The 13,543-nt window shown below is 44.6% G+C and overlaps 1 protein-coding gene across 12 annotated transcripts in view; it reads left to right on the top strand.

The window, feature by feature from the left end:
• Window positions 1-13,543, top strand: part of Plcd4 (phospholipase C, delta 4) — a 37,754-nt gene that overhangs the window by 12,804 nt on the left and 11,407 nt on the right. For 5 of the 12 annotated variants that reach the window (XM_013519914.1, XM_013519916.1, XM_013519921.1 and 2 more), the window contains 11 exons: window positions 3,220-3,442; window positions 4,468-4,612; window positions 5,276-5,428; window positions 8,210-8,416; window positions 9,884-10,259; window positions 10,608-10,724; window positions 10,907-11,079; window positions 11,623-11,755; window positions 12,064-12,213; window positions 12,288-12,392; window positions 12,584-12,975. In XM_013519914.1, coding sequence (XP_013375368.1) covers window positions 3,220-3,442; window positions 4,468-4,612; window positions 5,276-5,428; window positions 8,210-8,416; window positions 9,884-10,259; window positions 10,608-10,724; window positions 10,907-11,079; window positions 11,623-11,755; window positions 12,064-12,213; window positions 12,288-12,391 — 1,781 coding nt within the window. In that variant the 3' untranslated portion in view covers window position 12,392; window positions 12,584-12,975. Of the gene's footprint in view, window positions 1-3,219; window positions 3,443-4,467; window positions 4,613-5,275; window positions 5,429-8,209; window positions 8,417-9,883; window positions 10,260-10,607; window positions 10,725-10,906; window positions 11,080-11,622; window positions 11,756-12,063; window positions 12,214-12,287; window positions 12,393-12,583; window positions 12,976-13,543 lie in introns of those variants that run through there. The other 7 variants (XM_013519922.1, XM_013519917.1, XM_013519920.1 and 4 more) reach the window with 7 other exon arrangements.

Here is a 13,543-nt window from a genome sequence, read left to right as displayed (position 1 = left end):
TGGTGGTATCTTCAAAGTGGTTTCTCAGGAAGACAGAGATATGTAAGAAGGATCTAATAAGTAGTTACAGCCTAAGGGTTGTCAAAAATAGCATATTACCTCCTCACCAATATATATTAGAATTTAAACTCTTAGTTGCTTTATAAAGGAAGCAGTCTTAAACTTTTATATATCAACAACTTGTGGAAACACATTTAATAGAACCAAATAGCTTGTGCTTTTTAAAATTTAAGGTAAGAATACTTAAATTAAGGAATACTTAATTAAATTACTTAATTAATTACTTAAATTAAAGAATACTTAATTAAAGAATACTTAATACTCAGATGAACAGCAATAATCTTTATTGACCCTTTTTAAGTATATCATTATGCATTAATATCTCTATATGCTTTTTCTCTTCAAATCCTTCCAATGACCTGTTAAAATGGGTCTCTTTGGGCCATAAAGCTCAGCGAGCAGCACAGTGCCTGCCTGGCAAGTGCAAGGTCCTGAGTTTGATTCCCAGTACCAAAAAATAAAAAGGATCTCTTAGCCAGGTGTAATGGCACACATCTCTAATCCCAGCATTTGGGAAGCTGAGGCAAAAGGATTGTAGCAAATTTGAGGCCAGCTTGGGCTACTATGGAAGTTCAAGACCCGCCTAATTACACAGGGATATTCTATCTCAAATGAACCATGCCCCCCAAAAAGGATTCTCTTAGTTGTATAAAATAGAAAAATTGAGCTTGAGAAAAAGTAAAGGATTTGTCCAAACATAACAACTAATGAGGAAGGAATTGGAATTCAACTCTAAGTCATCTCTTTTTTTTTGAGACAGGGTCTCACTATGCAGTTCAGGCTGGCCTAGAACTCACTTTATAGCCCAGGCTGGCCTCAAACTCACAGAGATCCTTCTGCCACAGCCTTCCGAGTGCTGGGATTACAGGTGTACGCCACCACGCCTGGCCTAGGTCATCTTTTAAGTAATAACTCTCTTGAAAATAAAGATAACATGGGATGGTTGAGAGCTGGGCAAAGGACCCAGGTTTCCTGAATCTCAACTCCTACTTCATTTCATCCATCCATTCATTCATTCATTCATCCATTCGTCCATTCATCCATTCATCCACTCACTGCTTCAGCTAATGTTTATTGAGTAACTACAATGTCATCTGTCCTGAGCACCAGAGATACAATAGCACCTGGGTCAGACAAGGCACTGCCCTTGTGGAATTTAGAGTCAAACAGAAAGTGTTAGTGGCTGTGGATGTAGCTCAGAGGCAGAACACTTGGCTAGAATGCACAATGCCTTGGTTTATGAGGGTGTTAAAAGAAGAATTGGGGCTCTAAAGCAATAATGTCAGAAGATAAATTGGAGTATATCAGAGGGTTAAGAGTTGCTGTTTCCAGTGCAAGATCCAATATACATCAATTACATTTGTTATGTCTTGAATATATTGTCCAGACTGCATGTGTTGGGAATTTAACCTCCAACACAAAAGTGTTGACAGTTCAATTTTTTTTTGAGACAAGGGCTCACTATGTAGTTCAGGCTGGCCTTCAATTCACTGTGTAGCCCAGGCTGGCCTCCTGCCTCAGCCTCCCAAATGGTGGGGTTACAGGAATGTGCCCCCGTACCCAACTCCAACACAAAAGGGTTGAGAGGTGGGACCTCTAAGAGTTGATTAAGTCATGAGGGCTCTGCTGTTATGGGTGTGACTTAGTTATCAAGGCAGTGAGTTCCTGATAAAAGGATAAATTTGGTCCCCTTCCTCCCTCTTGCTCTCCCTTTCATCTTCTGCCATGGGATGACACAGCATGATCCTCACCAGATGCATGCCCCTTGACCTTGGGCTTCCAGAACTGTAAGAAATCTGTTTTTAATAAATTAGGTGCCCAGTCTATAAAACAGTCTGAGACAAGATTTAGTCTCCACATCTCTTAGTGATCTCTGTCCTTGCACTGGAGAATCAGTGAGCTTCTTATTTGAGAATCACCTACTATTTATGTGACCTGGATCACATTATCTAACGTCTCATAGTACATTGTATTAGTGAGCCCATTAAGTGAGATGTGGCATATAGTATCCTTGACATAGAGCGGGTGCCTAATTACTGTTAGTCATTGTTATTTTATGAAACCAACCTTGAGAAGCATGAGGGCTATGGAAAGTGTATTAGTCACTTTCCTGTTACTAGGACAAAATATCCGACACCCACAATTTAAAGGAGAGATTTATTTGGCTCATGGTTTGACATGGGTTGGGTCTATGGTTGACTGGCTGCAAGGCACAAATGGCATGGTGGAAGGGCATAGTAGAGAAAGATACTCAACCATGGCAGCCAGGAAGCAGAGAGAGAGAGGAGGGAGGATCCAGGGACAAGAATATACATTTCTAGGCCATGCTCCCACTGAATCTCTTTTTCCAAAAGACCCCCACCTCCTAATAGCACATTTGGCAATGAATTCATCAGTACCCCTATGACCCAATCACCTCAAAATCCCTGCTGCTGAATACATCCGACTTCTGGGGCCATTTTAGAGCCAAACCATAAAAGAAGAGGTAACAGTCCCTTTCTTCAACAAGAGTGTAGTCTAAGGAGATGCTGACAAATGCTCCCCAAAATACCATATGTGAGTGTTGATGGTAGGAAAAGAGCCTCAGGCCCTAGGTCACACAGCTGTACAGCCCAAGAAAGAAAACATAGGTATCTTGGCCATGTCACTAATGAGTCTCTCTTACTTTGAATCTCTCCAGGCTTCAGTTTCCCAGCTATAAGTTTAGCCCTTTGCACTGGATACTGCCCTGTCCCTTATGGTAAATCGGCTTCATGTGACTAATTAAATTTAAATTTGAATTTAAATCAACTAGAATCAAGTGGCACTTAAAATGTAGTCTGTCAGGATGCAAGTCACATTTCAAGTACTCATAGCCACAAGTAGTTAGAGACTGCCATATTAAACACTGCACAATAGAACATTTCCATCATTGTAGAGAGTCCTGTTGGACAGCTCTGGATAAGAGTGATCCTACTGATTCCCTTTAACAGTCTCCAAGGGTGGGCACGGTAGAAACAACAGGCACTGGTGGGAAATATTTGGGATCTGGAGGCTAAGAATGGGAACCATCTGAAAGGTAGGGCCCCAGAGGGCATGGGGTGGAAGGTGGGCTTTGGGTGCGCTGGGTGCCCCACACTTAGAGCTTCTCACTCTGGTGCTCCCCACTCCACACCCTAGGCAAACTGCGGCATGTGCTGAGCCTGGATGGCTTCCTCAGCTACCTCTGCTCAAAGGATGGCGATATCTTCAACCCGGCCTGCCTCCCCATCTACCAGGATATGACTCAGCCTCTGAGTCACTACTTCATTAACTCCTCTCACAACACCTACCTAGTGGGGGACCAGCTGTGTGGCCAGAGCAGCGTCGAGGGATATATACGGTGCAATGGGGTAGAAAAGAGGTCCAGCTCATGAAAGGGACTGTATGTGGGGAATGAGGGGAGGATGTCAGTGGATAATGGGTTGATGAGTATTGTATAGGGGATTAGGGGCTGAGCATGGATACATGAGATACTTGGAGAACATACTGAAGACCGGTGGGAGAATAGTAATGAAACCCTGTGGGTAAATGGAACTTCTCTTTCATAACCTGGGAAACTCCCTGGACTCACAGGCCTTCACTGATTTATTTTGAATAAATAAATTGCATGTTAAAGGGAAGGCCGCAGAACAGAGGATTAGAAACATGAGTTCTGGAGTCAGACTATCTGGGGTCAAATCCTGGCTCCCTCAATAGGTGCTCTGGGGCTAAGTAATTAACCTCTTTGTGCCTTGTTACCTGTCTATGAAATGAGGATGATAATAGTGTCTTCCCTCTCAGGGTTGTTGTGAACACTGAACGAGTTAATCCATGTGTCAGTGGAAGCTGCTTTTATTGTGATTAACCACAGATTAGATCAAATAGTCAAGAGATCTTTGTAAGTGCTAGCAACTGAACTAGTAGCTTTAAGGGATAGAAAAATGAGTGGAGCTTTTATTAAAGAATAAGTGAAACTTTTAAGTTTCCATTTTAGGAAGTCTAGTTGAGAAAATAAGGAGCTGGGAGTGTAGCCCAGTGGTAGAATGCATCCTTAGCATGTGTGAGGCCCTGGATTCAATCCCCCTCTTGTGTGGGTGTACATTTGCCAAATGTATCCCTACATTTGATATCCCAAACTTGGTATAGGGATATGCAAACTTAACACCAGAAGTATAGGAGGCAATGTGTTGCTTAGGAGGATTGGAAGTTGGGTAGGGTAGGAGTGGAGATCAGTGTGACCTGCAGCCAGATCTCAGTAGACAAAGACATTTCCATGGAGATCAGCTTGCAGGGGTTTGGATAGGCAAGCACTGGTGAGCACTGTTCCCTCCAGAGCGTAGAGAGGGTCCCTAGGTGGAAGATCATACCTTGACCTCCCCTGCTTCTGGTCTGTTGCTGTTCTTACAGGGCCCTGAAGCGGGGGTGCCGCTGTGTGGAGGTGGATGTTTGGGATGGACCTAGCGGGGAACCTGTTGTTTACCATGGACACACCCTGACCTCTCGAATCCCATTCAAAGATGTTGTGGCCGCAGTAGCACAGTATGCCTTCCAGGTAGTGGTCCAAGGTTGGGAACAGCATCCAGTAAGAGAGTGTCCAAGGGAAAATGACTGGCTCATGTCTTGGAGGGTAAAAGGGGTGCAGGAAAGATGCTGCAAATGGCATGACATATATAAACAGTTTAAAGCATTGGACAGTATTAAGGGATTACAGCAGTAAGTGTTGGGTGTGTTACTAGTAGTCAGTAGTCAGAGAGGTAACTACTAGGGGTTAGTAACTACTACTTATAACATATTCTGTTCCCTGTCTGGGAGAGAGTGGATAAGGACACAGAACAGTGGGGAGTAGGGCTGAGGGACAATAGGAACTTGGAGATTGATGTTTGAGGGTGTAATGCAAACACATAACTGGGGGAATGACCTGGCCCTCCTACTATGAGCCTGAAAACTCAAAGGTCTTAGAGGAACCTGGGTCAGATTGGCACAGGTAGGAAATTTGGGATCCCAAGAGTGATCTTTAGATGTGAGTAGTGAGTAGTGTACCAAGGTATGGGCCCCAGGCCCCAAAAGCCTCACTGAGCCCTGTAGCAGAGTTGGAGGGGTTTAGCACTCAGGGTACTCAACTGAGTAACTAAGGGGCCCTGGGAGCCAAGCATTTGGAGAAGGAGGTTACGGGGTTTAGAACTGTGGGTGCATTCTCCCCCTTCTCCCTCACCAGACTTCAGACTACCCACTCATCCTGTCCCTGGAGAACCACTGCAGCTGGGAGCAGCAGCAGACGCTGGCACAGCACCTGACTGAGATCCTGGGGGAGCAGCTGCTGAGCACCCCCTTGGATGGGCTGCTTCCCACACAGCTGCCCTCGCCGGAGGTAGGGACCTGGGCTCTGCAGTGGCTTCTGCCCTCCCTGACTATGGCTGCCTCCTCCAGGCTCCTCTTGTTCCCTTCTTCTGTCCTCACAAGGGCCATCTTGCTCTTTAATATGCCTAGAGACAACTTTCATTTTGAAAGATCTAATTGAAGGTAGAATTCTATTTATAGTTCTCTAAAGTTTCAATCAACTGTTATACTTTATATTTTTCTTTCAATGGAACTACCTTAATTTTTTTCATGATAGCTTATAGCTGTTGTGGGTGTAAACCATACAAACAATAAGGGGACAGGGAAGTCCCACCCCCAGCATGATCCCAACCTCTTCCATAAAAATTTATCTATCTATCTATCTCTACATTTATTTGATGCTGGGGTTAGAACCCAGAACCTCACTCATGCTAAGTATATGCTATACCCCTCAGCTACACCCTCAATCCCTATCAATAGGTTGTTTTAGGTTTTTTTGTTTGTTTTTTGTTTGTTTGTTTTGAGACAGGCTCTCACTATGCAGTTTAGGCTGATCTCAAATTCACAGAAATCCTCCTGGCTCAGCCTCCCAGGTGCTGGGATTAGAGGCATGCACACCACACCTGGCTTCAATAGGTTTTTAAAAATGCTTATATAAATACATGTGTGTATATATTCACATATTATTTGAGACAGAGTGGCCTCAAGCTCATGGTGATCCTCCTGCCTCAGCCTCCTGAGTTCTGGGATTATAGGCCTGTACCATCACACTATGCTTATATTCACATTTTTGTTTTGTTTTTTTGTGGCAGGGTCTCACTATGTACTTGAGGCTGACCTTGAACTCATTAAATAGTTCAGGCAGGTGTAGAACTTGTGGCAGTCCTCCTGCTTCAGCCTCCCGAGTGCTGGGACTATAAGCATGTGCCACTATACCTGGCCTTATATTCACATTTTTTAAAAACTATGAATGAGATCATCCTCCATGAATATCTTATATATCATAGGTGTCTTTTCATGTGTAATTTTTTTCTTTTAATAGCTTTATGTATTTTTCTTTTTTTTTTTTTTTTTGAGTCAGGTTCTCATTGTGCAGGTCAGGCTAGCTTGAACTCATTAGATAGCTCAGGCTGGCCTTGAACTCGCTGAGATCCTCTTGCTTCAGCCTCCACAGTGCTGGAACTATAGACATACACCACCATAATCATGCACCACCAGGCTCATTTATAGGGGCCATACTTTATTCAACTGTTTGAACATTTGGTAGACATTTAGGTTGTTTGTAATTTTCAACTTGTATATACAACTTTGTCCATTTAGTTTTTCTTTGAAATGGATTCCTAGAAGCAAAATTACTGGGTTAAAGTGTTTGCATCTTGACATTTTTTTATTGTCATTGCCAATTTGCCCTGTGGGAAAAATACCAAATTATACTCTTACCCGACAGAAGAGAATGACCAGAAACAACTCTGAATGAGATGATTCATAATCATAATGGCAAATAGTGAAAAAAAGTTACGTCTTTAGAAAAGCCTGTGTTTTCTTCTTTTGAATTATTATTTACTTTCATTAGGGTTTATCATTTTTATTGATATTCAATTTTTTTTTGTTGTTGTTGTTTTTTTGTCTTTTTCCGGTACTGGGAATCAAACTCACGACTTTGCGCTTGCCAGGCAGGCGCTGTGCTGCTGAGCAAAATCCCCAGCCCCCGATATTCAATTTTTTTTTGTTGTTGTTGTTGTTTTTTTTTTTTTTTTGGTTTTTTTCCGGTACCAGGAACTGAACTCACGACCTTGTGCTTGCTAGGCAGGCGCTTTGCCGCTGAGCTAAATCCCCAGCCCCTGTTGTTGTTTTTTTAAGACAGGACCTTGCTATGTGGTCCAGACCTAACCTCAGACTAGTTATGTAGCCCAAACTGGCTTTGAACTTGCTTCTGATCCTCTGCTTTAGCCTCCTGAATGTTGGGATTACAAGTGTGTACCACTGTGCTCAACTGATGTTAAATGTTAAAGATACTAATGCTTTTTTGAGGGAAAGGTACTGGGGATTGAATCCAGCGTCTTCACACTCAGCTATATCTCCAGCCCTTTTTTATTTTGAGACAGGGTCTTGCTAAGTTATTATATTGCCCAGAGTGGGCTTGAATTTGCGATCCTCCTGTCTCAGTCTGCTACAGTGCTGGGATTACAGGTGTGAATCACATGCCTGTCTTGGGAAATTTTTTTTTGCAGTCTACTTTTGCTTTTGTGTTTTTAGCATCTTTCACCTTATAGAAATTTTTAAGCTTTATGTAGTCAAGTCTTCAACTTTTTTTTATTTTTGGGATTCAGTTTTCATATCACCTTTCTAAGGGCTATTTTCTTATTTATTTATTTATTTATTTATTTATTTATTTATTTATTATTTATTTAGAGATAGGGTCTTGCTATGTAGTATAGGCTGTCCTTGAACTAACTATAGAGCCCGGGCTGGCCTTGAACTTGTGGTGAACCTGCTGCCTCAGCCTCCCAAGTGCTGGGACTACAGGCATGTGCCACCATGCCCAGCTGTACATATATAAATACTTAAAGGAGTTTTTAGTATGTCAAATGTGAGGTAGGGGCCTATTGTTTATTTTTTTCCATATAGATAATGTAAGTTTGCTTAACAATGAGGGAATTCCAATTGCTTGGTTATGTACCAAGCAATCGATCTCTTCCTGGGGAACTTCTGACCACTCACTTTTTTCCTCGCCTTTGGAGTGATGAGATCTGCAGGATCTCTGGGATAGCCTCAGAGCTGACCGACAGGTCCCTTCATTTTTGTCCCCTAGCAACTTCGAGGGAAGATCCTGCTGAAAGGGAAGAAGTTAGAAACACTTGAGGAGGATGTTGAGGATGAGGATGAAGAGGAGGAGCCAGAGTGTGACCTGGAGCTACAGCAGGGGTCAGAGCTGGAGCCTGAGCCTGAGCCACAGGAACAGGAGCAGGAGCAGGAGCAGGAGCAGGAGCCGTTCCTTCGGAGTAAGGACAAAAAGAAGGTAGGGCAGGAGCCATCTTCCTGCCATGGCATTTGGTCAGCATGTAGCAAAGCTGAAGGCTGGTCTGTGATGAGACTAAAACCAGGCAAAGTAGAGGGCCAAGGAGAAAAATGAACCTTCCTTCTAATAAAAAGAGGCACAAGAATGCATGTATGGCATCATTGTATATATTGCTGTTTATAGATATATCGCAGTGGCTTTCTGACTTCTTTGGGCCATGAAATCCTTGTTTCTTTTGATTTCCTTCTTTCTTCCTAACCCAATTTTGTATGAAAGCTCAGTAAACAAAATAGGTAAATGCAGAACCATTCTAATTGGAGCACTCATTTGGCTCTGCTGGATCCCCTAGGTGACTGGACACATCTTTGTACATGTAGAAGTCTCTTTAAAGGCTAGTTTGAAAACCACTGAGTGTATGTGTAGCACTGTCACATTGCCTAAATAGGGGTTACTAAAATAACTGCTGTGACCTCAACCATAGTGGGCTTTCTTGGAAACGGTGAAATCTGAGTTTGAGGAAGGGCCACAAATAGCCAGACATGAAAAGGAGAGAAGTTTGAAGTGGGGAAACTGAGCCTCTGAGAAGGCTGTGCCAGCATGGTCTATCTCCCTATGGGGGGAAGGCTGAGGGAGAAGGGGTGCCATTGTTTAGACCTCTACAATCCAGGTTTGAAGTCTGCATTGTCTCTCCTGTGCAGTTGCTTGGCTCACTCAGCTGACTTCTAGCATATATCATTCTCTCTGGTGTTTAACCTGCTGCTATGTCCAGGGTTGGAAATGGGAATTCAGAAGACAAATCCAAATATATTACCCTGGGATTCTCATAGCTTTCCAAGTGTGAATTCTGTGACCATTTGTATACTTTGATGTATCTGTCTGGATTCATGAACATTTTGACAAAGGTTATTCTTCATTTATTCTAAAAGAGAAGTAAGCCTATAATCCCAGCACTCAGGAGACTGAGATAGGAGGATTGCTGGGAGCTTAAGGCCATTCTGGTCTACATAGTTCAAGCCTGGTCTACATAGTTCTTGCTATGTAGCCTGAACTACATAGCAAGACCCTGTCTCAAAAAAACCAAACCAAAACAAAGTATCAACCCCCACCCACAAAAAGAGAAGAAAAGAAAAAGAAGTAGGGAGGATGATATTTCTGTTTAAAACTAATGTAAATACCTGTTACCCAAGATGTAACATAGAGCAGACCCTCCAGGCTCAGAAGCTGAAACCAATCCCAGCATGATATGCAGAATGCCTTGCTGGGTGTGGTGGCACACACCTGTAATCCCAGCATTCGGGAGGCAGAGGCAGGAGGATCACTGTGAGTTTGAAGTCAGCCTAGGCTACAAGGTGAGTTCAAGGCCAGCTTGAACTGCATAGTGAAATACTATCTCAAAAAAGCACACACACCCCAAAAAAAGAAAAAAGAAAGAAAAAAGAATGCCTTTATTCCCATTCCCATCCCCAGGTTGTGAAGTGCCCGCTGTTTTGTCCGCCTATCTGTTGTCAGATTATGACCCAGGATCCTATTCCCGATCCTGGGTTGCTTCTCTTGCCTTTGAAGGTGAGGCAGGAGGGAGAATGCAATGGGGAGGCAGTGGGCAGAGGCTCAGGTTGGATGGCTGCTGGCTTCTTCCCTCAAAGACTGCTGAAGACTCAGTTCTATCTTCTTTACTTTCTCCTCCAGAAACTCAAGCCCATCTTGTGTCCAGCCCTCTCTGCCCTGGTTGTCTACTTGAAGTCTGTCCCATTCCACACCTTCTCTCACTCAAGGGAGAACTATCACTTCTATGAGACATCATCCTTCTCTGAAAGCAAGGCCAGGAACCTTGTCAAGGAGGCTGGTCAGGACCAAAATGGACGGAGAGGGAGGGAAGTGGGTTGGATAGGCTCATACCTGATGGGCAGGAAGGTAAGTTCCAAGAAAGAAGACAAGAGAGCTAGGGAGGAATGAAGAAGCTAAGAAACTCCTCAGAGGAGGCAGAGAGAGAGGAGTGGGGAATAATGGACAGTAGGCAGTAGGTGGAGGAAAGCTGGGGGAGATGGGCTGGCTGGAGCAGAGTAGCACAGTGAAGCTTTCTGGAACCAGCCTCAGCTGTCAGGGAGGAGTGAATGAGTGGGCAGGCTCCTTCGGGGCAGAGGAAGTGGGAGGATCTGCCCCACTTCCATCTCCATCCCTACACCTTTTACAGGCAATGAGTTTGTGCAGCACAATACCTGGCAGTTGAGCCGAGTGTATCCCAGCGGTCTGAGGACAGACTCATCCAACTACAATCCTCAGGAGCTCTGGAATGCAGGCTGCCAGATGGGTGCGCAGGCTACAGGAACAGGGAGGGGCTGGGGTGGACATTACTGGTGGAAGAGAAGTTCCTTAGTAGAAGCAGGACCAGGGAATGCTTTAACGAGTACTAGGGTGACAGAGATTCTATCTATGGAGACGGGGTGGAAGGCCCCCAATGTGAATTTTGCCTTTTTCTCCTGGGATCCCCAGTGGCTATGAATATGCAGACTGCAGGGCTTGAAATGGACATTTGTGATGGGCTCTTCCGCCAGAATGGTGTCTGTGGCTACGTGCTGAAGCCAGATTTTCTGCGTGACGCCCAGACTTCCTTCAATCCTGAAAGGCCTATCAGTCCTTATAAGGCTCAGATCCTGTTAGTCCAGGTATGATGGGAAGAGAAACTGATGGGAAGGACCTGAGGTGGCTGGAATCAAAGTGGGGGAAGAGGCAGCTAGGCCCAGCAAGAGTGTGACTGGCTGAAAATTCCTGAGAGGCAGGATAGGCTAGTTGTTAGCAGCACTATCAGACTTCAGAGCCAGTTGCCAAGCTTCACATCTACCCAGTTGTGTAACACTGGACAAGTTCCTTAGCTTCTCTGTACCTGTGTATTCACCTGCAAAATGGGGGTAATACTACTGCCTACCTTCCAGCGTTGTGAAGATTGAAGCAACTAGATCAAGTGCCTGCAACTCCTGGCACATAGTAAGAGGCTATGCTGTCATTTGTATGCCTACTTTCAAACCTCATTAATTTCTACCTGTTACATTTAAAACTGCAGATTGAATGTTCAAATATGATTCATGGATGATTAGTTTTGCAAACCAGAAAGTGAGTGTGCAAGGTCCTGTGTCTTCTCTCCTGGGGTGAAAGCTGAGTGGGGGCTGGGCTGAGCAGGAACTCATAAGGTTCCAGTGACCTGGTTGCAGGTGATCAGTGGTCAGCAGCTCCCCAAGGTGAACACCAAGGAGAAGTGCATTGTGGACCCACTGGTGAAAGTAGAGATCTTTGGCATCCATGCAGACACAGCCCGGCAAGAGACCAACTATGTGGAGAACAACGGTGAGAGACTGCGTAGTGCTAGGGAAGGAGGTGGTAGGAGCATGACTCCCTTCTGTCCTGACCTCGATTTAGTATTGTTCACATCACTGCTCATCCCTCCACTCTCAAGGGAGGCGGTGTGGCACATTACAAAGAATCCTAGCCCCTGACTTGGGAAAGCTGTTTACACATTTTGAGCCTCTTTCCTCACCTGTGAAATACTGATTACCATCCAGATTAAGTGAGAACACAGTAAAAACAACTCAGTGTGGGCAGTTGCAGAAGACAGTCAGTGACTGTTCCTTTGTTCCTTCTTACTCCCATCTTAGGGTTCAATCCATACTGGGGACAGACTCTGTCCTTCCGGGTCCTGGTGCCTGAACTCACTATGCTGCGTTTTGTGGTAAAGGATTATGACTGGAAATCTCGCAATGAATTCATTGGCCAGTTCACTCTGCCATGGACCTGCATGCAGCAAGGTGAGATGGTTCTTGGACCCCTGGCCAACATGCCAGCTCTGGCTATGTAAGACTGTCCTTTTGCCTCTTTCCAGGTTACCGCCACATACACCTGCTCTCCAGGGATGGCATCAGCCTCCATCCAGCATCCATCTTTGTGTACATCTCTATCCAGGAAGACTTGGAGACTGAATCCTGAGGTGGGTACTTTGTGAGGGTGGGTTCTGGCTTTAGATAGTGAGAAAAACCTGGAAGAATTGCTCCCAAGAGAGCAAATGGAGGTGGTAAAAAACTTAAGATTGTGCATTACCAGGCATGAAATTACCTTTCCCTTCCTAACAAGCAAATCTAGGACTTTCACCTTTTCTCTCTTCTCGTTTTTTGTTTTTAGAAGCCTTTTGGTATCTTTCCTGCCCTTCATCTTTGTGCACACTATGCTGGAGCTCCTCCTTCCCATTGCTATATGCTCAATCCCATACTCAGACCCACGATTAATCTCTTCCATCAACTCTGGTGTGAAGGCAGATTGCAGCTGGAAACCTAGAGAGGGGGTTGGAGCACAGAAACCCACATAAGTATTATTCTTTCCACTCCTAACTTCCTCAAAGCCCAGAGCCAAGGGAAGGATAAATCAAGGATCAAAGCTCCCCAGGTAAAGGTTGGGCAAGGAGACTTGACCCAAGACTGTACTGACTCTTCAGAGAATACTACACAGCCTGAGTCCCCACTGGACTGCTCCTCCTTATCCCCCTGGTGTAAATAGAGCTTCTCTCTCCAATTTGACTCCTGTATGGTCTGTCATTGTCGGGGAAGAAGGGGAGGTACAAGGGTACATTTGGGTACTTAGGTGGGATGGGGAAAAGGTAGAGAAGTGAGGTTTCCAGGGGCTTTCTGTATGTGCTGCATAGCAAGGACACAGAAGAAGCCTCTAAGGGGCAGGACAAAAGGAGACAAAGGTTTATGTGCTCCTGGCCCTCTTGGAGAGTTTCCCTGGAATAGTCTTGGTTTATGGCTGTGTAAACATAATTATTAGTAGCACAATTATTCTTTAGCGTCCCTTGTATGTCTGAGGATCAATTACATAGTGAGGCAGTTAGTATTGTGAAAACTCAGAATTAAAGATTTACCTCCCCAGTCACCTGCCTTTCTCAGTATCATTGTGCTTTCATTCCTTAGTGCAGCTGCTGAGCCAGTCTGAGGACTGATGTTGAACTAAAGTTACTTCTAGGAAGAGGCTTAGTGGGTGGCAATCCTCCTTGTACAGGTAAAGGAGCTTGGGAGTAGGGAGAAAGGCAAGGGCCAGGACAGCCTCAGAGTCAGAGAAAAGGCAGACTGGAGTCTCCTTCAAACC

Source organism: Chinchilla lanigera, unplaced genomic scaffold (genome assembly GCF_000276665.1).
Source record: "Chinchilla lanigera isolate Chin_1 unplaced genomic scaffold, ChiLan1.0 scaffold00052, whole genome shotgun sequence".
Taxonomy (NCBI): Eukaryota; Metazoa; Chordata; class Mammalia; order Rodentia; family Chinchillidae; genus Chinchilla; species Chinchilla lanigera.
The sequence above is the reverse complement of the archived record's forward strand: the minus strand, read 5'-3'. Positions and strand labels throughout refer to the sequence as shown.